Source organism: Leguminivora glycinivorella, chromosome 10, assembly GCF_023078275.1.
Source record: "Leguminivora glycinivorella isolate SPB_JAAS2020 chromosome 10, LegGlyc_1.1, whole genome shotgun sequence".
Taxonomy (NCBI): domain Eukaryota; kingdom Metazoa; phylum Arthropoda; class Insecta; order Lepidoptera; family Tortricidae; genus Leguminivora; species Leguminivora glycinivorella.
Window position 1 is genome coordinate 4,462,648 of NC_062980.1, and position 26,058 is coordinate 4,488,705.

Consider the following 26,058-nt stretch of genomic DNA (forward strand, 5'->3'; position numbering starts at 1 on the left):
CACGTAGTCGGTCTGAACGGACCTTAATTTAATTGTTTCATACTCAAATGCATGGATATTCGTTTTTCAATTTATGGCAACGGAACACGAATGAAATTCGTCGATAATCGGCCTCCAATACAATCGAACGTTTGGACTCGCGCCAAACGATGAGTTTACTGTTTCCGTGTCAGTCTCAAATAATTATATACTCGTATAGAGCTATCACATTTTTTTGCTATGTGGGGTACCTACCTACACTTAAACGATTCGGCGGCGATCTACATTCGGACGGACGGACGGATTCGGTGTTACCACAGTATAATAAAGAGTACTATCGTACAGTATAGCCACTCCCGGCCCCGCTGAAAGTGTCGCCTACCCCCTCTCGGTTACCTCACAGTTACCGGTGAACGCGTATAGTCAACCAATTGGAACCCTAGGCCACTCTACAACCATGTCAAAATGACAAGCAGTAAGAGATTTCTTACAATCTGATTTATAACGTCACTATGACATAGTTCTATAACAGTGGCCTAGGGTTCCAATTGGTTGACTGTACTATGCTTGTATGAGTGAAATATGACAGGCCGACTGTTCGCGTTTTTGACAGGCGGTAACTGTGAGGTACCTACAATAGTACTCTTTATTATACTCTGTACCCGAAGGGTAGAATCAGGCTAAAGAGAGAGAGATGACTAGTAAGTAGTCTTGTACGAAGATTAACAGTCTTTAATATATAATAATCTTTGATTACAATAAGAACTCATAAATTTTCATGCGCCACCATGACCTAGTTTCGCTATTGGCCATTTTCTAAATGTTTTGACCCAATTCCATATCAGTATTGCCTCTGTCATAACAATAATCTAAATTGTATTAAATTTTTTCATTGGACCACAGAAAGGACAAAATAGAAAGAATCGTTCGTATTATTTTAATGTTAAACTCGTGCCGTATTTTGCTTGTACGCGCTACGCTTGCGGTTCAATTTTGGAATCTCTCGCTTGCTCGAGTATCAATATGGCACGTAACCACACGTGTAACAACTATTTTGCTCCCTTGTGAAACAAACTAGCTTTCATATGTACCTATAGGTAGCGCTTGACGTCTTAGCAATGCTTTTTCAACCTTGAATAAGAAATGCATTGCCCAATATATCCAGCAAAGTTGCAATCTTTTTTTTAATTATTATTATAGACTGATAGGTGATCGACCCTAGTCGCACCTGGTGGAAAGTGAAGACAGAGTCTAAGATGGAGCTCACCGATTCAGTAGCGTTATTCACTCTTGTTTTAAAGAGACCGAGCCCACTTTCTTTTTTAATTTGGAAACTTGTATGTGGTTTCCACTCAGAATCACGAGCTCTTTCAATCCTAATAGGAGAAAAAAAGTGTCCCAAAGTAATTTTCCCATTCCGTTACCATTTTTTCATACATTTTGTAAGGCGTTAACGGAATAGAAATTAGGTTTGAAAAATGTACGGAAGTCTTGGGAGATGTTTTTTCTCCTATCAGGATCGAAAGACCTTGCGATTCTGAGTATGAATCGCGTAAAAAATACCCATGTTACAAAAAGAGTGGGGTGGACGTCCAACTTTGAAAAAAATGGCCCATTTTTCAGAGAACACCGATGGCGGGCGCGCGTTCCATTAATTTGCAGTCCGCAACGAAATTTCCAAGAATCAAAGACGTGTAAACAAGTAAACATACTAATCGTCGTGAACACCGAAGTGGCGTGTAACGTGCTGCTCGCGTCGGTTGTAAACACGCTAACTTCTGGGCCATTATGAGTTTTTGGATTCAGTACCGGCCCAATTTATGTTGGCTAGCCTTCAAAGTGGAGCTGATGTGAAATCAAAAAGGTTTATTTTTGCCAACAATCTTAGTAGTTGCACTAGTTGCAGGGCTAGCACATGATTGTCGCCGCGAAAAACATTACACGTCTTCTTCTAATTTGATTGTTTTAATGACATTTATCCGTTGGCTAGTTGGTTGCCATTATGAGTTTTTGGATTCAGTACCGGCCCAATTTGTGTTGGCTAGCCTTCAAACTGGAGCTGATGTGAAATCAAAAAGGTTTATTTTTGACAACAATCTAAGTAGCTGCAGAGCAAGCACATGATTGTCGCTGCGAAATACATTACACGTCTTCTTCTAATTTTATTGTTTTAATGACGGGTAGTCTATCCGTTGGCTCGTTGGTTCGACGACATCCGAATAACTGCGGGTCACAACTGGATGAGATTAGCCCAGGACCGGGAGAAGTGGCGTACTAGAAGAGAGGCCTATGCTCAGCAGTGGGCTATAAAGGGCTGATATGATGATGATGATGAGTTTATCTCCCGGCGACATACCTACTATCGCGTCAATCATGTGCTAACCCTGTTGTTTTGTTAATAGGAGAAAAATTTAAACTGAGAATCGAAAATAGTCCTGAGTCCTTGGGTTAGTCTAAATTATGCACTTTTGTAGCCCACTGCACCTATTCCTAAGTAGGGAATATTCTATTGAAAGGGTTGTTTGTCCATAGGAAAATTAATATTCCTTGCTAAGGATTTTTCCGGGAACGACACGTCACTACATAAATCCTCCTGCTTTTTTTAACTGTGGATCGTCATAGTTTCAGTATCTTATTTACGAGTATCTTATCTTACCTTCTTTATCATACAGCCTGAAGGCCTCCTTGAGTTCTTTCTGTAGCGCCTCATCGTCTTCGTCCAAGAAGTGTGTGGCGACCCGCACGAATGAATCGAAATTTAACTTTCCGCTTCCTGAAATATAAATAAATAAAATAAATAAATATTGGGGACACCTTACACTGATCAACTTAGCCCCAAACTGAGCAAAGCTTGTACTATGGGTGCTAAGCGACGATATACATACTGAAATAGATAAATACATACTTATATACATAGAAAACATCCATGACTCAGGAACAAATATCTGTGCTCATCACACAAATAAATGCCCTTACCGGGATCCGAACCCAGGACCGCGGCTCAGCAGGCAGGGTCACCACCGACTGAGCCAGACCGGTCGTCAATATTCAATATTCGGTATTTAAATTAATTATCTAATATATTTCATCAAAGATACATAAATTTACTGAACCTTATTCCTATTTAATTTATTAAAAATGCTGCTGGGCAAAGACCACCAAATTCCCTCCCTAATACCTCTGCCACACACTCGACGAGCGGCGTGGGAAGTAACGAGGGAAGTAGACAGAGGCATAATGTGGCCGCGCTACTCGTCATGCCGCTCGTCATGCTCAAATATTTAATAGCGTATTAGATTTAATTCAATTTAATTCTTGTTATTCATTTAGGGTAAACTTGCCTCATTCGGGGACACGCCTAATTCGGTGATACGCTTTGAAGCACTATTCCGAAAGACGATTTTTGGTTGTTTCACCGAATTAGGCGTGTCACCGAATGAGGCGAGTTTACCCTACAGTCAAGAAATAAGTATTAATGATTTGCCATTTCCTCTTCTTTCATGGACACTGTACATTGGGGCACAGGAGTACTATCGTATAGTATGGCCACTCTCACTCCCCGCTGAAAGTGCCGCCCTTCCCTGCTCGGTTACCTCAAAGTTACCGCCTGTCAAAAACGTGAACAGTCGACCTGTCATATCTCACTCATTCAAGCACGGTACGCGTTCACCTACACGAGCTTAGAATATGTGCTAGGAATGCGCCTCTTTCATATATTTGATCGCCAGTATCCGAGATGTGATTGAGGTATAGTTTACCCACATTATTAGGTCAGTTGATGCTTATATTATAATAATTTTGGTCAGTCTTCTTCCAAGTTACGGGGACAACGCCGCGCCGTTCGTAAAGGTCTGTTTTATCATGTAATGAATCCTACTACTTTTTGTATTTGGTTGTTTTAATAACTGCTTCTTTCCTTTGACTCACACCTTAAGTATTAATAGTGCTAGTGCTACCCCATAAAGTTCTGTCAACCAATTTTAATCCTAGGCATCCTAGAACCTTGTCTCACTGACACCGTGCGTTATTTGCAATAGAAGTCATTTTAATGTCTACTGTGAAAAGGTTCTACAATCTACAAGGGCCTATTAAAATTGGTTTACTGTACACGTGGCGTCACATTTGCGACTAAACTACGCAGAAGCGTAAAAACGCGTGCTAAAGAAACGCCATCGATTTTGCCATTAGCGTCGCAGTTGGACTAGTTTATCGTGCTGTTAGGACCCTGTCGCAGATTACATGATAAAAGGTAGATTTACCGCTTCATACATAAATATTTTTATTTTTTAACGTTTTCCAACTAGCACGCCACGCTATTATTACCTAACTAGCTTTTGCCCGCGGCTTCGCTCGCGTTAGAAAGAGACAAAAAGTAGCCTATGTCACTCTCCATCCCTTCAACTATCTCCACTTAAAAAAATCACGTCAATTTGTCGCTCCGTTTTGCCGTGAAAGACGGACAAACAAACAGACACACACACTTTCCCATTTATAATATTAAGTATGGATGACATCATCATCCTCCTCCTTGCGTTATCTCGGCATTTGCCACGGCTCATGGGAGCCTGGGGTCCGCTTTGACAACTAATCTTAAGATTTAGCGTAGGCACTACTTTTACGAAATCGACTACCATCTGACCTTCCAACCCAAGGGGAAGGGGTAACCTAACGACATATTTTTGGTAAAATTAATTTAGAAAATAAGAAGTATTTTAAATAATTTATTAAAGTAGAAATAATTTAACCTACCTACTTATCCTCTCCTATCAAAATGAATACAAGATCATAGCTAATAAGTAAGTAGCACATTATGATACAAGTGTGGAAAGAAGGAAGTTCGAAACGAGTGACGATAAATAAAACACGACCGAAGGGAGCGGAAGGGAAGGGATTCGACACGAGCTATGAGTTTCTTTTTCGCACGTGTATCGTACAACGTTTTTTACAGATGGCCCTTTGATGTTTCGACCTGACAAGAAATTAACCACTTTGATTCTGTCAATTTAAAATACTCCCTTCGGTCGTGTTTTAATTTCCTCTTTTCCGTACATGAATGGTACCATTCTTTATTAATACACTGAGAGAAAATACAACCAGTTTTCATGTTCGTTCAACAAGTTTTTTGGTTAAAATAGCGCCTACGTGCTCTTTGGTTCAAACAACAAGCTACTTGTCATTTGAATCGGCAATATATTTGAATCAACAAGTCGATTTTATAAAAACAACCTGACACATATTGTTTTAAACATACGTTTGGCTGATTCAAACGGATAAACCGCAACAAGTCGAACTTGTTAAATTCACAATGCAAATTTCTCTCAGTGTACGCGAACATCTATTTACACGAGTGAAGTATCTTTAGGTATAATGATATCTTTGTTCTTACTGAAGGCTGCTAAAACCCGCGACATGTTAAGGGTTAGTCAGGGGGTAGCGTTAGAAAGTGGGTAAATATAATTTGAACAAGAGAAGACTTGCAGTAAAAAAAACAAATGCATTTATGGGATTAAATGAGATAAAGAAAGTATTTATAAAGAACATATTTTTAATTCATTTTCTACGAGTGTCTTTGACTTTAATAAGAACAAGCACCTTAAAAATTACTCTAGTTTTTGAAGTTATTTTTTTTAAGAATAAAGTGCTTGGTTTAGTCCTAACAGTACATTCAGAGCGCGTTTTTATACCAACACACAATACAAAGTACGTTATAGCTAGGTAGCAGTATAATTATTGTAAAACTAAAATTAAAAACATTTGTGAAGCAATTGTCACTAAATGGTAAACTAAGTCTTTGTGAGGGTACCCAAAATAATTTTAGTTCACTGCATTTTATTCGAAAATTATTTACTAATGTCTCAATATCAAAAGTCAATCGAATCTAGTAGGTACAGATGTAGTGAGAGCAACAAACGTTCGTATTTGTCATGCTAGTTAATAGAAGACAGTGTCTGTATGTCTTGTACGTTCGTATGTTTCCGTAAAAATGCGAAGGAAAAGCTTTTCGCACTACATATGTATCTAATAATATACGTTGAAATTGAAATAGTTTTCAATAACAAACAATACTACGCGATGCTTTCCACGTTTATTCAGCTATTAATGGAATTGACAGAGGCATTCGGGGTCTATTGTTCCGCGATTAGCGAAACATTGTAACTGGCAGGCCCATTCGAACACTGTAACGAATGATAACAGAATCAAGACATTTAAATAGATTATAGGGAGCGTAGGGAAAAGGCAGAACTGGGTGCGTACACAAATGCACAAACGCTTACGATAATATCGATATCGCAGATTAGATACCTCTCTGCTCTTCTGTATTGGTGCGACACAATAGAAATATATAGCAATAAAAGAAAGTTCCAAAATTGGCCTGGGGTTTACTAGGTTCAATTCTCGATTAAGGCTACTAGATGGTAGACCATCCAATGCGCACGGTTTCTATCGTACCTACATCTCCTCTGCAAAAGTAGATTTGTATATTTTTTTACTACTATAATACATGTAAATTAATAGCAATTTTCAGATATCAATTAACTATAATCTTATCCGTTCGAATGCACCTATGTTGCTCTGAACTGAAATATACGAGAAAGGTAAATTTGTGCCATTGAATAGGACATGAGATTGCTAAAATAGATTTATGTACTAGAGTTTCTCGCTTTAGCCCCCGGCGAGTGAGATAGTTTGTTAAGTTTTTAGCACTCAGTGATAAATTGCTTTTCTACAATGTTTACGAAAGTATTCCCGTTTGGGAAGTACCTTACACTATAAATGGATTCTAATGTGATCTTATCCAGCATTGTTTACAAAAAAAGAGTACAAATGGCGAACTTAACGCCTTGAGGCATTGACTACCAGTCATTCATCGGGCTAAACAAAAACAGTTAGTTTGGTGCACGACTTTAAAATTAAATATGAAAACACAGGTCAAGATTGCAATCCCAATATACATTTACATACGAGTATTTAAATATTTTTTGGTGTCCTATTTTCAAATTAGTTATTATGTATAGTTTCTTCACGTCCACTTATAATCGATTTTCATCAGCGCATAAAATTTTACGATAAAATAGCTCCCTGAATATTCTAAAAAGAAAACAATTTTATGCGCCGTCAATTTTCCTGGCCAGAATAAACGTAATGACACATTTAGTGTTCGGCTAGCAGAAGTGTGCCAAAGAGGATTAAAAAAAAAATTCTATTGAAAAATAACTGGCATTATTCATTTCTGTAAAGAAAAAGAAAAGAATCAACGTGTCGTATGAAGAAGTCAAAAGGAAGGCGGAAGACCGGCACACATGGAAGTTGCTCCACCGACAAGAGTCTAACTCTTAAATTATTTAATGATGTCGATTAATTTTTGCACATTTATCGCGAAACTTTCGTACAATTTTGAGATAATGAGTGAGTTGAAAAATCAATGAAATTTTTATAAACAATAAACTGTTTTCGATACGATATTGATGTCACAGTCAGTCGAAGCGGACCCCAGGCTCCCGTGAGCCGTGGCAAATGCCGGGATAACGCAAGGAGGATGATTAATGTCACCAGTCATCATCATCAAACTGGTGGATCGAGTAAAATTTTAATCAGGCAGATTGAATAATCCCTAACTTGAACGAAAATGGAAGCTCTCATGAGAAGCTTTTAGATTACTTTCTAAAAGCTTTGTGCAATGCCCGTCGCTACACTATTTTGAAAAAAAGATAAGATAAAATACATTTATTTATAAAATTTAACATTTTTTACACGTCAGAACGAAATGTAACTAGAAATAGAAATAAAAATCATTTATTCGTGACAAGTGACAACAGAAATTATTCATTTAGGTTACACTGGGTGTAAGACGTGGCACTCGTAGCGGAGCGTTTGGCGGGTCATGTAGCGGTCCCCGCAAACGTGCGTACACCCTAGTATGCAGCATCGACTCAGGCACAGTATAATATAAAGAGTACTATCGTACAGTATGGCCACTCCCGCTCCCCGGTGAAAGTGCCGCCCACCCCCTCTCGGTTACCTTACAGTTACCGCCTGTCAAAAACACGAACAGTTGACCTGTCATATTTCACTCATACAAGCATAGTACGCGTTCACCTACACGAGCTAAGACTGTGTGTTAGGAATGCGCCTCTTTCAATATATTTGATCGCCAGTGTCCGAGGTGTGACTCAGGACACTAAACTTGCATGAGCTTCAACTGTTTGACTACGTCACACGCCCCGCCCCGATGCGCGCCCAGTATGATCGTTTACTCAGTTCTTACACTAAGTATCCAAAATCTTTATTACCCTGTTGTAAATCTGTTAAAATAGATGTCGCTTCTGGTTACTCTGATGTTTATAGCGAGACGTGAGAGTTAATGAGTTTCGTGCTTACGCAAATTAACATGTATCTTTAATGTCTCCATGAAGAAGGGACACTTTACGGTCGCTGAGTAAGTGGGGATTATTTGGTTTATTTATTTCGTCGACGTGTACTATATTGAGAACGTTTGGATGTAGCTGTTGGCCTCTTTGTTTGTGACTGTTTGTGTTCTAAAAAAATGAAATTCACTTAAAGTAAGGTCACTTAAGATTTACAAGTTTTTATTTAACAAGATACATTGAGGTAAGGGGCATTAGGGTATTTCCGAAATTCGTCTAATTACAAAAGCCGCATAAAATCACAATTATTTCCATCATATCAAGATTCCCCTTTCGGAATTATCCGAACATTTCTGTCATCCGAAATTACCCTTTTCAATTTATTTTCTTTCGAATAAATGATTATTATAACGGAACTATAGTGCTCAAATTATGAATATGTACAGGAAAATGTTTTTATTATTATTAATGAGCTTACTCTTGGTCAGAGACTAGCAAAGACACGGCCTAAGATTACTGATGTGCCGCCGGAAAGTTTCCAAAATTCTGAAATTTTCACATAGGAAAACTTCGGAAACTTTCCATACTTTGTATAGACCATTGTATGGATGGAAACTTTCCATTTCGTAAGTTTAAATTCCCTTTATTTTTCGTGATAGCTTCGTGAATTTTTCAGGAAATTTAAGATTTTTTTCGAAAGTTTCTGCAACTTGCACATCAGTACCTAGAATGGAGTGATCTCGCCCAGAAGACGCCTGTTTAACCTTGATTTGAAGGTTGCCGGGTGCTATGATCTCGAAAATATAGCCGATTATATAGGTTGTCTGATAATCCTTAAGAATTATACCAAAATTGACCATGTGGCTCATAAGGTCATTTTTTTAAACGATATTAGTTTTACTATAAATCAAAATAAATGCATAATTCTAACGGTAAATACCTACTAAAGATAAAACTTATCTAACTAAAGTATTCAAATTCAAAACTAAGTGACTCCAATCTTGAAGTGCAAGTAAAACCGAATTAAACAAATGCTCCCTTGTCATATTAACATTCGGTGTTACAACCGTAATCAGTCCCAAGCTTCGTGTAACCGAGTTAAAATGGCTTACAGAGCGATTCGAACATGCACTTGACATCGAAATGATACTAAATTTTCACATAAATACAACAACAACAACATACAATCACGCCTGTATCCCATAAAGGGGTAGGCAGAACACATGAAACTACTAAAGCTTCAGTGCCACTCTTGGCAAATAAGCAAATTAACATGTATCTTTAATGTCTCCATGAAGAAGGGACACTTTACGGTCGCTGAGTAAGTGGGGATTATTTGGTTTATTTATTTCGTCCACGTGTACTATATTGAGAACGTTTGGATGTAGCTGTTGGCCTCTTTGTTTGTGACTGTTTGTGTTCTAAAAAAATGAAATTCACTTAAAGTAAGGTCACTTAAGATTTACAAGTTTTTATTTAACAAGATACATTGAGGTAAGGGGCATTAGGGTATTTCCGAAATTCGTCTAATTACAAAAGCCGCATAAAATCACAATTATTTCCATCATATCAAGATTCCCCTTTCGGAATTATCCGAACATTTCTGTCATCCGAAATTACCCTTTTCAATTTATTTTCTTTCGAATAAATGATTATTATAACGGAACTATAGTGCTCAAATTATGAATATGTACAGGAAAATGTTTTTATTATTATTAATGAGCTTACTCTTGGTCAGAGACTAGCAAAGACACGGCCTAAGATTACTGATGTGCCGCCGGAAAGTTTCCAAAATTCTGAAATTTTCACATAGGAAAACTTCGGAAACTTTCCATACTTTGTATAGACCATTGTATGGATGGAAACTTTCCATTTCGTAAGTTTAAATTCCCTTTATTTTTCGTGATAGCTTCGTGAATTTTTCAGGAAATTTAAGATTTTTTTCGAAAGTTTCTGCAACTTGCACATCAGTACCTAGAATGGAGTGATCTCGCCCAGAAGACGCCTGTTTAACCTTGATTTGAAGGTTGCCGGGTGCTATGATCTCGAAAATATAGCCGATTATATAGGTTGTCTGATAATCCTTAAGAATTATACCAAAATTGACCATGTGGCTCATAAGGTCATTTTTTTAAACGATATTAGTTTTACTATAAATCAAAATAAATGCATAATTCTAACGGTAAATACCTACTAAAGATAAAACTTATCTAACTAAAGTATTCAAATTCAAAACTAAGTGACTCCAATCTTGAAGTGCAAGTAAAACCGAATTAAACAAATGCTCCCTTGTCATATTAACATTCGGTGTTACAACCGTAATCAGTCCCAAGCTTCGTGTAACCGAGTTAAAATGGCTTACAGAGCGATTCGAACATGCACTTGACATCGAAATGATACTAAATTTTCACATAAATACAACAACAACAACATACAATCACGCCTGTATCCCATAAAGGGGTAGGCAGAACACATGAAACTACTAAAGCTTCAGTGCCACTCTTGGCAAATAAGGGGTTGAAAGAAAACGAAACTGTAACATTGCAGTGACAGGTTGCCAGCCTCTCGCCTACGCCACAATTTAACCCATATCCCATAGTCGCCTTCTACGACACCCACGGGAAGAAAGGGGGTGGTGAAATTCTTAACCCGTCACCACACAGGCAACTAAATTCACAATTTTCAGGTCACTAAATTTTCAAAGTGATAATTATCAATGCACCGAAGAGAAGTTTCCAAAATTGCGAATGTTTTCATGGAAAAATTATCGGTATGGTTCTTCGAATGTTCATTGCCCAGATTTAGGGTAAATTTCTATAGCATCTGGTGAGCTCATGATGAACGCGAGTGATTAAAAGTAAACATCAAATGAAGCAATCGTCAACTGTTGAGAACATTGCATAATACATCCTAATCTTAAAAATAATGTTCTCAATGGTAACATGCATAAGAAATTTCTCATGATAATTTCCAGTAATTTACGGAAATTTTGAGAATGTTTGGAAACTTTTACATTGCTAGTGATAATATATTATGATTTAATAAACTGTCATTAATTATTTAATAGTACATTACGATACGAGTGCGTAAAAAAGGAAGTTCGAAACGAGTGGCGATAAATTAAAACACGACCGAAGGGAGTGTTTTAAATCGACACGAGTTTAGAATTTCCTTTTCGCACGTGTATCGTACGACGTTTTTCAGTACAGATAAGCCTCCGAAGTTTCGACCTGTTATATAATGAACCACTTCTCGCACTAGTGCGTATAAAAAACACCATCTGTACTGAAAAAATATTTTAAGCGGGTTACTCACTTGCTAAGTCGATATAACGTTCGACATGTTTCGATCCATTACCGAGGATCTTTTTCAAGAGTGAGTAACCCGCTTAAAACATTTTTAAATATTTTTGAGTGTCACGGAAGTTTTATAGTAATAAATTGTCTTTTGCGCGGGCGGGAGTCTCATTTGCATCATCGCCATGTGGAAAGTCTAAGCGTCATCAATAAGTAAGGTACTGACAGATAAGTGCAATATCTAAAAACTACGACTCAAAAAAAAAAGGAAAGTTAGTTAGATTCAGACCAAGTTAATTAGATACGATTTTTCGTGTTACTTTGTCCAATGTCAAGAAGTTCCTTTGTATGTTTTAAATACTCTTGTAAAACGAATATTCTAAATGAGTCCGACATATCAGTATTTATCCATACTAATATTATAAATGGGAAAGTGTGTGTGTCTGTTTGTTTGTCCGTTCTTCACAGGAAAACGGAGCGACGAATTGTCGTGATTTTTTAAGTGGAGATAGTTGAAGGGATGGAGAGTGACATAGGCTATTTTTTGTCTCTTTCTAACGCGAGAGAAGCCGCGGGCAAAAGCTAGTCAGAAATAAATCGAATAATTAAAAGTGAACAGGGCAATGTTATTACGGTCTTATGGCATTTATATTGTATATTATTCCAATAACGGTGTAATATCAGTTTAAGACTAGTGCAAGTTCGAATTGTCCTGCGAGTTAGAGTGCCGCGGTTCTAAGTGGATAACAAGATTCGACATGTCTTAATGGCCTGAGACGTGGGAAGTTTTGAGTTTAAATATCAAAGGAGTAATTTTAATATCGCGAGTTTCTTGGTAATGCTATCATGAATTTTAGGAAGATAAATGTCAGTACCAGATTGTGTGATCGTGGAGGTCGTAAATTTTACGAAGTAATGTTTTGACAATAATCAGATTAAACTATTAAATAGAAGGCAGGCAGGATAGGTCCGTTAAGTTGATCATGTTACCCTTAAGGACACTATATAGAAAAAAGGGGCCCCGTACGGCGGGGATTCGTCGACTCAATAAATATTTTCACTTGATATATCTAGAGATCAGTGGCGGCTGGTGGCTGGTACTTTACTCGTAATCAATTTTAGACAAGCCGGTGGGAATCGGCTTGTATGGACCAGCCGCTGCTGCTAGAAATATCTATCTGATGAATATCTTGCATACATTATAATAATTATGATTAATTTTATTTTACAGAAGATATCACAAAAATATATCAGTAGGCATTTTTACCGACGAATTACATACTTATATTTATACCTACTATTTTATCTAAAATCGTATTGTAAAGGAACTATGTTAAGGGTGTACTGGAAATGGATGACACAAACAAAATTCACATTTCTTGTCAACGCTTGGCTTATAATACATGCACCGTAATTTATGTCAACCAAATGTGCTTAATAAAGTACAATATATCACTAGTATCCGTTTAGCTCGGGTAAGCCGGAGCTTGTGTTAAGGGCCATAAAGGAAGACCGTGCTTTAGGTGATGTTTATGTCCCTATGGTAGTAAAGTTAGTTGTAAGTAGCTAAGTAGGTGAGATATTTTTGTTGGGCTATAAGATCATATTAAGATCGTGTATATAATTAGTACATCAGGCGATTAAACTTAATACATTTTTTTTTCTTTTCGAAAGCCATTCTACTTAGCTTTCGTGTTCTCTTTTCTTGTACTTATATCAAAATGTTTTTTTTTGTGTATTTTATGTTTATTTTCGCAATAATATATTCGGAATAAAAAAGGTAGACATTTACCGTCCTATTAAATGACAGTAACAGCATTTATAATCCATCTAGGGTCTATAAACAACTCTAATAGCTTTTTATCAGGTGATTCGTCTGCTTTTTAGGTCTAAAATACGATTACCCCCTTATTCATATACGTACTCTAAATTTATCAAGCCGATAAAGTTCGTTTGTCCCTTTCCAACGTATTGGTGTGATAGAAAAGGACAAAGGAAGTTTATCGGCTTGATAACTTTAGAGTACGTTTATGAATAAGGGGGTTAGTATATTACGAATATTGTGCTTTTTGCAACTGAAGACGTTATCTAATTTCCATTAAGCACAAGTATAGCACAACCAGTGGCAAACGTTACGTTTTAACACCAACTACATTTGTAGCAGTACGGCAATAAAATTAGTCAAACGGGGGATCGGGGGCCAGTTAATCTGGGCAACGAGTCGTTATCTCGCTCTAAACCGGGCTTTATTCTGAGACGTGAAGTTGGAAGCAAATGCCACCGACAACTTATTTGTACCTATTTTTTATACCACGTCGGTGGCAAACAGGTATACGGTCCGCCTGATGGAAAGCGGTCACCGTAACCTATGGACGCATGTAACCTATTTGCTCCCTTTAGATTTACAGTCTCCATGTATTTGAACAAGTACACATTAAAGGTGACATCCTTTGATGATAGATGACACTGTCGAATTTATCGGTAACTATAAGAACTACTTACCAAGACGACATTTAATTTTGCCATCGAAATCTAATGTAATACAATTAAATTGAATTTATATGGGTACTAAAAATGGGTATGGGTAAAATGCTTAAAGAACATTATTTATCTCTCCCTTAGTGATCGTATTGCTATTTTTACTCTGTGGTTGGTATGATTGCTGTATATTGTTGGTTTGTTACTATATATCTGTCTTGCTGTATATTACTATTTAAGTATGTTTATGTAAGTCTATTTATATTCTCTTATATGTGTATGTTTATTCAATTTGTGTGTTGGAAATTAGAATAAGTATGATTTTTCATTTCGAAGCACCTACTCTTTCTGATTATGTTTTTTATTTCCGCTACCCAAAGGTTGTCTGGTAGAGATCGCTCTTTAGCGATAAGACCGCCTGTTGTCTGCCTCTATTTATAATCATTTGTTTTGTCTCCGCTGTATCTTTTTTCTGTATCTCTTGCTGAGGTGTGCCAATAAAGAGTATTCTATCTATCTATCTATCTACTAAATTTCGCTCCTGAATGTTTCCCCAAAGTGCAATCGCAGGCAGGATTTCTGCTTTAAGAAGACATTGATAAAGAGCTTTCACAATCTCTGGATACTAGTCGAGGATAATTTAAAGTTAATGCATTAGTTGGATAGTAAACCTTGCTAAGCAGGTTAATACAATACAATACAATACTCTTTATTGCACACCTCACATAATTTACAAGTAATACACAAGAAACAAAACAAATTAAACAGAGGTAACAACAGGCGGTCTTATCGCTTAAGAGCGATCTCTTCCAGACAACCTTTGGGTACTGGAGTTAATATAATCAGAATATAATATATGGTAGGTGGCTCTAAGAAATATGAGAAGTAGAATTTAAATACAACCAAACAACACAAAACACTCATTCAAATAGACATACATAAATAAGTATAACCATAAACATACATAAACATACACACATAAATACATATATAAAAAAGGTTTATATTCATAAAGAAACAAACAACAGTGTCATTCATAAAATCTAAGGAAGGGAAAGATAGTATTCTTTAAGGTTTGATTTAAAATAGGTAAGGTAATAGGTAAGTGGTTAATATAGGTAAGTAATTAGTTTATAGTAGGTACTGTAAAACGTAGTACAAACACATGTACCTAATGAATAGGAGTCAAAACATGTAACCTGACGACATACTTAACAAAATTTCATTAGTATACAGCGGGGCAAATTTCGACTGGGGGACAAATGTAACTGGTCCATTATTCCATGTTTTACAATGTTTCCATTATTAAATAGAGTGTCCAATGTCCACCGGTTATACCGGGTGCCCGGTAATTAATGGATAACCTTTTAACCACCCAGGGCCGGATTAAGGGTAGAGCGAGTGGAGCGGCCGCTCTAGGCGCCACATGGTAAGGGGGCGCCAAAATCGAGAATGTGGAAAAATCCATACAAAAAATTATACGTTGCGTGGGCGCGCACATATCACAAAATGGCGAGAGGAGTCGGAAATGAACCCACCTATTGAAAATCGAGATTCGTAGGTAATTCAGATTAAGTGGAAAGTTGCACCACATTGCCATTCATAAGGGCGCTGTTGCTAGGGCGCCGTAAAAGGAGGATTCTAGCCCTTGATGAACCACGTTGTTGTGCGACGAACGGCAAAGTTACGTCGCTATCCAAATGCAAAAATATGAGTCTACCCAATAGTCCAAAGCGGAGTTCCTCATAAAGCCAAAGGCGTAAAACGTCTCAGAGAGGCGCAATTTTGTGAGTCACAGCAGATGGTGAGCGAATTTGAAAGCACTCAGATCACTTAGTGGCAAAATATCGAAATGGGCATCCCGACGGTGACGATCGAGTCCGCAGTTAATCTCTTAATTAACTCTTAGTATTATAAAAATAATAGTGATAGCGAAATATAAGGCCTAAATAAAAGTCGGGAACATAGACGCCCTGTGAAGTCAAAATACCCCAAAATATGTCAAAGACCGCAGCTCTGCAGACGATAAAAGCTTAAAAGTTCGCGGATTCCCCGCTGGCGGGTTGTCTTAATTAATCGAGTCAATAGGAAAAATAATCGCGCTCGCTTCGCTCGCGCTTACCACTTATAATTATCTTCTCTTTTAGTTAGAACAAATTCCGAATCTGCTTTCCTGACTTGGCCTGATTTTGTTTGTTATTTTATGTACTTGATATCCACGTTCAGCCACACGTAACTATACTAGGGTGCGACTACGAAAGTTCAACCATTTGTCCCTTTCGCACTCTGTATGATGAAATCCATAAATTCTATATTGCGTTAATCTTCAAATTACGTCATTACTATGAAAAAAATTTCGCGCTCGCTACGCTCGCGATTTGTTTTCCTACGTAGTGAGACTTATTCCCAAGGGGCGCCGAAACTCAAACTCGCACTACCCTGATCGAGTGCACGGGCCGGCGCTGTAACCACCAAGAAGGCACCTTATACTGGTCCAGAAAATCGACTTTAAGGTTTAGTAAAAGTCGCCTGGTTTTCGAGATTTTCACACTTTTTTAAATTTTAGGTAGTATTAAAATTTTAAAAAGTGTGAAAATCGCGTAAACCAGGTGACTTTTACTAAACCTTAAAGTCGATTTTCTGGACCAGTATAAGGTGCCCTCTTGGTGGTTAAAAGGTTGTCCATTAATTACCGGGCACCCTGTATATGGTGGGCGTGTTCAGTGGATACATGTAGAACTTAACATCATAGTGTAATAAAAAATGGATTAGTTACAATTATCCCCCAGTCGAGATTTGTCCCGCTGTACCTTATTTGATTTGGAAAAAAAAACACGCTGAGAAAATGATCTATGCAATGCATATCAACTTCCTAAATGAGAACGTTTCACGTGTAAATTCCCTAAATACGACCGCAAGGAGATTCTGGGTCCCACCTGCATATTGCATGTGCAAATGTGCATGTGCAGTACGACGTAGCATTCCAAATGGTTTTAGAACGTGTCTTAGGGAAATCAGTGGTTTAGAGGTTTGAAAAGTTCGTGAAACTGTAGCGTGTTTTAAATACGTATATCAGTAGTATTACAATTCCGTCGTTTATTTATTTTGATGTTTATTTCCAATAAAGCCTAAAAAAGGTTGGCAACTCCTTGTTTATCATATGCCCGTCTTGCCTTTCTCTTTTATGTGTGCCGAACTTTCTGAGTGTGATTCTAAGTTATTAAATGACTACTTTACATACATAATATACAAATATTCCGACTGCTTATATTTTATTTTTATTTTTCGCGGAACCATGTTGAACTCGATGTTCGAGTTCGAAACACTAATCAAGTTTATTGCTAACTAGTGTTCGTCCTAGGGATCGGAGAGACGGTCTTCTCCACACTGATCTTATATCTTTAGCAAAATTCATTAAATTATATCTTTTTACTAACAAATTTTATTTACTGATTAGATCAATATGCTTTTTATCATCCCTTAATCAAGTCATCATTCAGTTAGTCATGAAGTTTTATAACCCATAAAAAGTAAGCACGGAAAAAAATCACCTCTCGTCCTGTTACACTAGGTGAAATCTAAAAAAGTTTAAATGCTTTCTATTATTTTAATTTCATCAGGAACACTGAATTAAAAATTCGCTTTCCTCTTGTCACATCGTGTATATTTATCGTAAGGCACTGGTCCCACCGCGAGCTAGTAAACTATGAGCTATCGGCTATAAAAACGAACAAAAGATAAGCACTCCCGTGTAAATAAAAGAGACACGGCGATGTTTATAGTCACTCGCCCAGAGCTATCAATATCGCCGTGTCTCTTTTATTTGCACAGGAGTGCTTATCTTTTGTTCGTTTTTATAGCCGATAGCTCATAGCTTACTAGCTCGCGGTGGGTCCAGTGCCTAAGATTGTCTTGTAAGATGCTAATTAACTTCCAATCTCTCTATATCAAAATTCCCCGCGCGTCATATCACACGTGTCGCTTCAAGAACGTTTGCATCTCAATTTTCCGACAGTCAATCAGGACACGTGCTGAGGTTCCGCTAATTTTGCTGTGACATGGTTTGCTGAGATATTAATAATTGTTATAGATGCCATGCAGAAAATTGGAGATGATTATTATCATCTTACCGATATAAGCTACTTGACATTTAATGTCACCACTAAAATACCGATGTCTCGATTAACACGTCCCGAAGTAATAGAGTCTGATGGTTTAAACATAAGATTTGTTACGAAAGTCGAACTACTTATACATATACGTTACGTTCTTTTAGTCTAGACAGCAGTTACTAGTTTAATTACCAACTGTTCTACGAGTACAAAAATATGTGGTCAAATTTATTTTCCCTGGTTTTATACACCAAAAGTTGGGGTTTTACTTATTAAAATGAATCATTTTAAATTATCTTTTAGATTTCTTTTAATATTTTAGTTATATTCTAAAACATTAGACCAACAAAGTCAATTAAGTTAGATTATGTAGCCATTGACCCAAAATCTGTCCCTCAGTTTGGGTTTGATCTTCATCTCATTCGACATCAAGTAACGTCATTAAAGTCCTTAATCGATAAACTTAGTTTATGACTACTCGACATTGTAACAGATTATGAAGTCATTAGTAAGAAACTTATCAGTTTAGATCAGTAATTCACTTTCTTCATAAACATATTGTAACCCAGTAAATGAGATGAATATTAATCGCTTTCACTACAAAATTAAAACATATACTTTTATAGTGCTTTTATGATCGATTTGGCCAAGTTTGACTTATTCTTTATTATGGTGGTATGCACAACTAAAATGATATTCAAAATGATATTTTGTATAAAATGTTATTTGTAATTACTCTAGGAGTTTATCACCAAATCTTAACTTTACAATGTATACTACCTACTATTACTGAGGATACTATACTGTACCTATAGGTAGGTATGAGTCAATTTAAAAAAAAGATGATCACAAAGTCGGAGAATACACAAAATAACCGCGCGGCGACTTGAAAAATTATCTCAATGAATACTTAATTCATATACATGTACATATTTGTTTATCCATTAACTTTAAACATAAAGACGAATCAACATATTCCGAGAGAGTGATGTGTCCAAACACAGGAAGTTTATTTATAAACGACATGTTGTTCGTCAGGTCAGATTAGAACTGAAACGTGTAATAAACTCGTAAAGTTAGTGTTTAACGGCGTTGTCGGGCCTTTGACGACTATTTATAGCTACTACTACTGATGGCGATCTTAGCTTTAGGTATACGAGGTGTTTAATTTTACAAGTTTTAGGTTTTTATTTAGGTAGGTGAAAATGTTAGCAGGGCCATTTTTTTCAAAGTTGTCCACCCCACTTTTATTTTAGATTTGGAATTTTTTATGTGTTTTCCACTAAGAATCGCGAGGTCTTTCAATCCTAATAGGAGAAAAAAGTGTCCCAAGGTTTTTTCCCATTCCGTTACCATTTTTTCATACATTTTGTATGGCGGTAACGGAATGGATGGTTCGAAAAAATGTATGGAAATCTTGGGACATTTTTTTTCTCCTATCAGGATCGAAAGAGCTCTCGATTCTGAGTATGAATCGCGTAAAAAATACCTATGTTACAAAAAAAGTGGGGTGGACAACTTTGAAAAAAATGGCCCAGCAACATCTTTGTAGTGTTTTCCCTAGTTTTATTACAAGAACAATAATATTGTCAAATTACTTGCAAGACCCGCTTGATTTTTCTTTCGATATATGACTTACCATTAACGTCTTCTGGGTCCTACATCGTCGAGCTGCTGGTGACCATCGTGTTTGAAGATGTTTCGCACTGTCTCTTTTTATTTACAAGATAGAAACCCATCGAACATGACATTAAATGCGGCCTTGTTTGCTGTAGTCAAATATACTGAATGTCTATGATACGCTCTGCTCTAGATTTTTTTGGTTAGGGTCTTTCTGGTAACCTCATTAGACTCTAAGAACATATTAAATTAAATAAAAAAAAAATAAAAAAAAAATATTATAGGACATTCTTACACAGATTGACTGAGGCCCACGGTAAGCTCAAGAAGGCTTGTGTTGTGGGTACTCAGACAACGATATATATAATATATAAATACTTATATACATAGAAAACATCCATGACTCAGGAACAAATATCTGTGCTCATCACACAAATAAATGCCCTTACCGGGATTCGAACCCGGGACCGTGGCGCAGCAGGCAGGGTCACTACCGACTGCGCCAGACCGGTCGTCAATTACTTTGATAGAAAATATTTTAATTTGTAATTTTTAAGTAGGAACACTACTATTATGTTATAAACATTAAATAAATGTCATATACAAAGAAAAAGTGACCAAGGCCTCCAGTGTTCCGAGCTGGAATCGAACCAGCGTACTCCGCTTACCGGGCGATTGCCTGAAAACCACTCGGCCATCGGTGCACGAAGGCAAGGGTCGAAATTTCCAAGTATATGACATTCCCGAAGGCTCGTGGCGCCCTCTGCCATCCCTGAGGTAGAACAAATGAGGTTATTTTAATGTTTAACCTCATTAGAGGTTAGAACTACACATACCATCAACATCATCTAAGTCCAACATCTGATCGAATTGCTAGTGGTTGTAGCTATGGACTATCGTGTTGATAATCCGCACTTTTTTGCGGCCTTAGCAGGACTAGCAGGAGTCATAAATGCTGAAGCTCATCGACGACTTATACTCTAGAGTGATTGGGTTAAGGTCCCTGTGCTAGCCAAAGCGAACAAAAACTGCACTTACCATCAACGTCTTCTGAATCCAACATCTGATCGAGTTGTTGGTCGTCGTAGCTATGAACCATCGTGTTGAGGATGGTCCGCACTTTTTCCTTTTCAATGCGGCCTTGCTTACTCGAGTCGAACATGCTGAAGGCCCGTCGGAGCACTGGTGGACAAAAATATACCTACTTTTAGATTTATGAAATTATGAAAGAAAGAAAGAAAGAAAGAAAGAAAATGCATTTATTGCCACAACACGGAGTACAAGGAAAAGATTAAACAAGTTACTTAACCTATAAACTTAATACCTAAACTAAATCTTACTGTAACTTAACATTCTAAACATTTGTTGTTGTGACAAATGGTTTGAGCGTCAGCATGATGCTGAACAGCGTCGACCCAACGTGAGTGACACTGCAGCGCTGTTTTTCAGCCCAAACCATAATAAAAACTACATATTTCGAGTTAAATGAAATTAATAAAGAATTAAATATTAGATTATGAAAGGTATTATCAATAAAAACATCTCACAATTATGTTCTTAGACCACTTTAATTCACCTATTAGTCGACTCGTTTTTTGGGTAATTTGTTCCAAATTAAGATATCAGTCATGGAAATTGTGGCAAGATTTAAGTTTCTTTTATACGTCTACTATAGTTTTTTGCAAGTGTCCAATAACAACAGTATGCTTAGTTTTAACTCAATCAGATAGGTACCTACTATTAAAAGTACATATTTTAATAGGAATTAAGCACATGCATAGATTGTCTTAAAAATTATATTCCTCAAATAAGTATCTCAATCATAAAGCAATTCACAACACAAGCCTTCTTGAGCTTACCGTGGGCCTCAGTCAATCTGTGTAAGAATGTCCTACAATATTTATTTATTTATTTATTTATTTATTATAAATATTTCAGACAAAATACGTCTTTTTGAAATGAAATGAAATGAAATAAAATGAAATGAAATAATTTATTTGCTCAACATACACTAACGGTGCAAACAACTAATTTCTAGAAAAATACATTCAAATACCACATAAAAAGCTAGGCGTTTTTATTAAATCCATCGGGAAAAGCTTTAAAAGGAGCCTCAAGCAGATGGTTCTAAAACGAGACATAGTTGAGAGCCTCCACCGCAAAACTACCACAAACTGAGTGAGGACATTAAAAAAATAAAACCGCCTTCAAAAAAAGCGTGTTACAAAACACGGAGAAACTAAAAAGCCAAAAATAATAAACCTTCGAATTCAGATTTCTTATCGGATTGCAATAATCTAAACATCCAAATTATAAACAAATCAATTATTTTTGTAGTCGGTACCAGACCTGTTCGTCGCCTTGCTATTTCCTGTTTGCCCCACCCAACCATACGCAGGCTGGCCCCGACTCCAAAAATGATTAGGATTATGATTATGATTACATGCAAATTAAATGACATGACATGTAAATTAGCTTTACCAATAAAATGATTAGGATTATGATTATGATTGTAGTGAAAGAATTATCCTTTAACTCCTAACCGTTGAGGAGTTGACCTTCCATCATCAGCTCAGCCACATAAAATTATTACCATCAGGCGTAAATACTGGTGTACCTTTGAAAAATACACTAAGAAAATTACATGTGCCTATAACATTTGAAGAGTTCCCTCGATTTCTCCAAGATCCCATCATCAGACCCCGACTTGGTGCCAATGGGACCATCTCGGGGTTATACCCGTTCGATCAAAAAAAAAATTTTGATAATCGGTCCACGATCCTCGGAGATATCGAGTAACATACATACAAAAAAAAAAAACATTCAGTCGAATTGACAACCTCCTCCTTTTTTGAAGTCGGTTAAAAAGAGAGTGCGAATCCGTTCAGAGTTTGCAATTTAACAGTCCAGGCCCCGTAGCCGAATGGCATTTCTGCGACGCGAAACGCCACCGAATCGCCGCAGAAATGTAATCTGGCTGTGTCGCGCCAATACGCAAGAGCGATAGAGATAGATAGCTACGAGAGAGCTATTATTATGAGCGTTTCATGAGCGTTTGTGCATTCGGCTAGGCACACTGATCCCACCAAAAGCCCGTGTAAATAAAAGAGAGAGCTAGCGATTTATAGTTCATCGCTCGGCGACGAACTAACTCGCTCGCGCTGTCTTCGCGTCTCACAGGAGCGACTATCTTTTGTTCGGTTCTATCGCCGATAGTTTTTCGCTTACTCGCTTTTGATGGGACCAGTGCCTTATCGATAAAAAAAATCTCAATCAGTGACGGCTGACGTTACACAATTTTTTCTACTCCCGAACTGTTATTCGTCATTTACAGGGTCCAGGGCATTGTTTGGCTCTGTAACCATGGCAACGCATTGTTATAACGATACTGTGCGTTTGCGCGGGAAGGCTTTGGGCAGCTGAGCTGACAGTGCAAACCTTTGCGTCAAAATACAGGAAACTGCGAATTTCACGAAAGTTATTCAAGAAAACTATTACTTAATAACTAAGTGCATGGTTTTTCAACAGTGGCATTAAAAATGAGAAAAATGAAGCTATAGAGTTGTCTTTTTTGAGGCAATGGCCATACAGGGTGTTTCAATGAAAGTAATGCAAAACATGTTTTTCAAACTCGTCTTCCTATTGCTAAAAGACTATGTTAGGTCGCGTGTTGTTGAACTAGTTAATAATCATTAATATCATTGTTTTCCTAAATCCTGTTATTTTGGTCACAACATGGTTACCCTACCTAGGTTGTTAAGAGAAAATAGTTCGAACCTAGTTTTGTAGTATAAACTCACCTTTTTGTTTATCTAGACTGACATTTTATGAATAAAATGCATTCTGACATGTTACCTGTCACAATAATCAACACCTTGATAACTGATAAGACACCTACAACTGACGTCACGCCATGACGTCACAATGAGTGACCACACTTCAAGAATTGGATTGATTTATTTTGTTAGAAAATTAGCAAAATTTAATTACGTAGAATTTTAAGACCTGGGTATGTGAATTATATAAGTATTCTTCGTCGTTAATAGAGCCAGAATCACTTATTTTGTATTACGTTCATTGAAACACCTGTTTAAGTCAAAACTTTTGGCCTAAACCGGAACTATTAAATAGACAGACATGCAACTTTTGAACTTTAAAGCGAATTAGAGCTCGTCAAATTGTATTCATAAAGACAGGCTTTAAATTTTAAAATAAGCAAATGGAGAATATAAGCTCTGAGAGGTAATGTACCTACACTTTATAGATTTCTTCTTCAACCTAGCGTTTGCCCGGTACCAATACTACCACTTTGCCCGGTATTCGGCATGCTCAGGTGTGTGCTTGTTTTCTTTCGTTTCCGCTGTCAACGACGTCCAATCGCTACTAGGCCTACCACGGCCGCGTGATCTAGGGGCTTGCACAGTCAGATTGAGGCATCTGATTCTGACTGTCTACCGGTCTGCGGCGTATATATCCGCAACAGATTTATATTTACTTATGAGTGGGGCCTGTAACAAAGGCGAAGAATTGAACTCTAGGCTATTCTCCTTCTACTGATCAACATTTGTTCGGCGACTTTTAAAAATAACTTGTATTTTGATTTTTATCACCCTTGAAAGTTTTTTCTAAGAGGTAATTTATTGCGAATTCTGTTAAGTCTAAAGTGTGACAGACAACGTCAATGACAACAATAATGGCGTAAATTGAAGCTAATATTTATTTTGTATCAAAAATTAAAAATTTAAAGACTTCATAATTTTTAAAAGTCACTGAACAAATGTTGATCAGTATAAGGAGAATAGCCTACAGTTCAATTCTTCGCCTTTGTTACAGGCCCCACTCTGTATATGTATTATAAAAGAAATACCTATTACTCCATTGTACAACTTATTAGGTAAAAGCTTCAGTTTTGGCCTGAACATATGTCTAATTTATTACCTTTTTTTTTAAATTATAAATGGGCTTACTCTTGGCCACAGAGTAGCCAAAAGCAAAGACGTGGCTTACGATGGAGTGAGCTCGCCCAGAAGATGCCTGTTCTCTTGATTTGAAGGTTATAACGATTATTTTATTTTATTTTATTCATTTTGTGAAAGTTTAATGTGACAAAGACTCAAAGACTGAAATCGCAAAGGTTTTGAGAGGATTTTAAGATAACCACTCTTTTGATGATGAAACACACGAGTTCATTCAGTTTCTTTGACGGTTGCGGTATCGAGTAACGATTTCTAAAACGTAAATCCATAGTAAAGGTTGTGTTAACTTTTCCATTGAGAACCCTTAACTTCCAACGCACGTCACGCGCCGTGCTCGCATCGCGGCGAAGCTCACTTACTTTTGTGCACACGTGCGGAAACCGACATTTTGCCTGCCTTTGCAGGTTCGAATGAGGTGTTTGCAGAGTATGTGAATCGATGAATGTGCCGTAGATTCATAGAGCGAAGTTTTTGTAAAGTTGTAGCGTATCTTACGTCACGATATATGGCTGTCAAAAATAAATTAATATACTTGTTGCACTTCTTGAATTCCAAATTTTAAAATTAATTTGCTTGAATGTTTTTTTTAACTGAAAACTATGAAGTGTACAACCTGAGCACGTACTTCAATAGTAGCGAATAACGTTTTTAAACATGGATAAATCTGTACTGTTTATGGTCGGAATTGTCAAAGTTTAGCTATTTTTTAATTAAACACAACTTTTTTTAACCCCCGACGCAAAAACGTGTTTGTCTGTCTGTTTGTCTGTGTGTGTGTGTGTGTCTGTCTGTAGCATTGTAGCTCCCGAACGGATGAACCGATTTAGATTTAGTTTTTTTTTTGTCTGAAAGCTGAGTTAGTCGGGAGTGTTCTTAGCCATGTTCCATGAAAATCGGTCTAATATGTCGCAGTCGCGGGTTTTTTCAAAATTTTAATTTTGTGGTTAGGTTATTGTTAAGTGATTACAGAATGATCGTTAGTATTGAAGCGTTGTTTCATCCTCTACTACTGTACAGTCAACCAATTGGAACCCTAGGCCACTCTACAACCATGTAAAAATGACAAGCAGTAAGAGATTTCTTACAATCTGATTTATAACGTCACTATGACATAGTTCTACAGCGGCCTAGGGTTCCAATTGGTTGACTGTATAATACAAAACTACCTATTAAAACGATTACCCAAGCGTTGAAACGAGAACCATTAGTACCGCAACGCAGGCATTTTAAT

General features: G+C 37.1%; 2 protein-coding genes across 2 annotated transcripts in view; one reads left to right on the forward strand and one right to left on the reverse strand.

Annotated features, from left to right (window-relative positions):
- Window positions 1-26,058, forward strand: part of LOC125230253 (calmodulin-like) — a 129,123-nt gene that overhangs the window by 46,465 nt on the left and 56,600 nt on the right. The window lies entirely within an intron of this gene.
- LOC125230255 (troponin C-like) overlaps window positions 1-26,058 on the reverse strand; it is a 50,208-nt gene that overhangs the window by 14,580 nt on the left and 9,570 nt on the right. The window contains exons 3-4 of the mRNA XM_048135361.1: window positions 20,890-21,033; window positions 2,636-2,752 (exon numbers count right to left, since the gene is read on the reverse strand). Of these exons, the coding sequence (XP_047991318.1) occupies window positions 2,636-2,752; window positions 20,890-21,033 (261 nt within the window). The remainder of the gene's footprint in view (window positions 1-2,635; window positions 2,753-20,889; window positions 21,034-26,058) is intronic.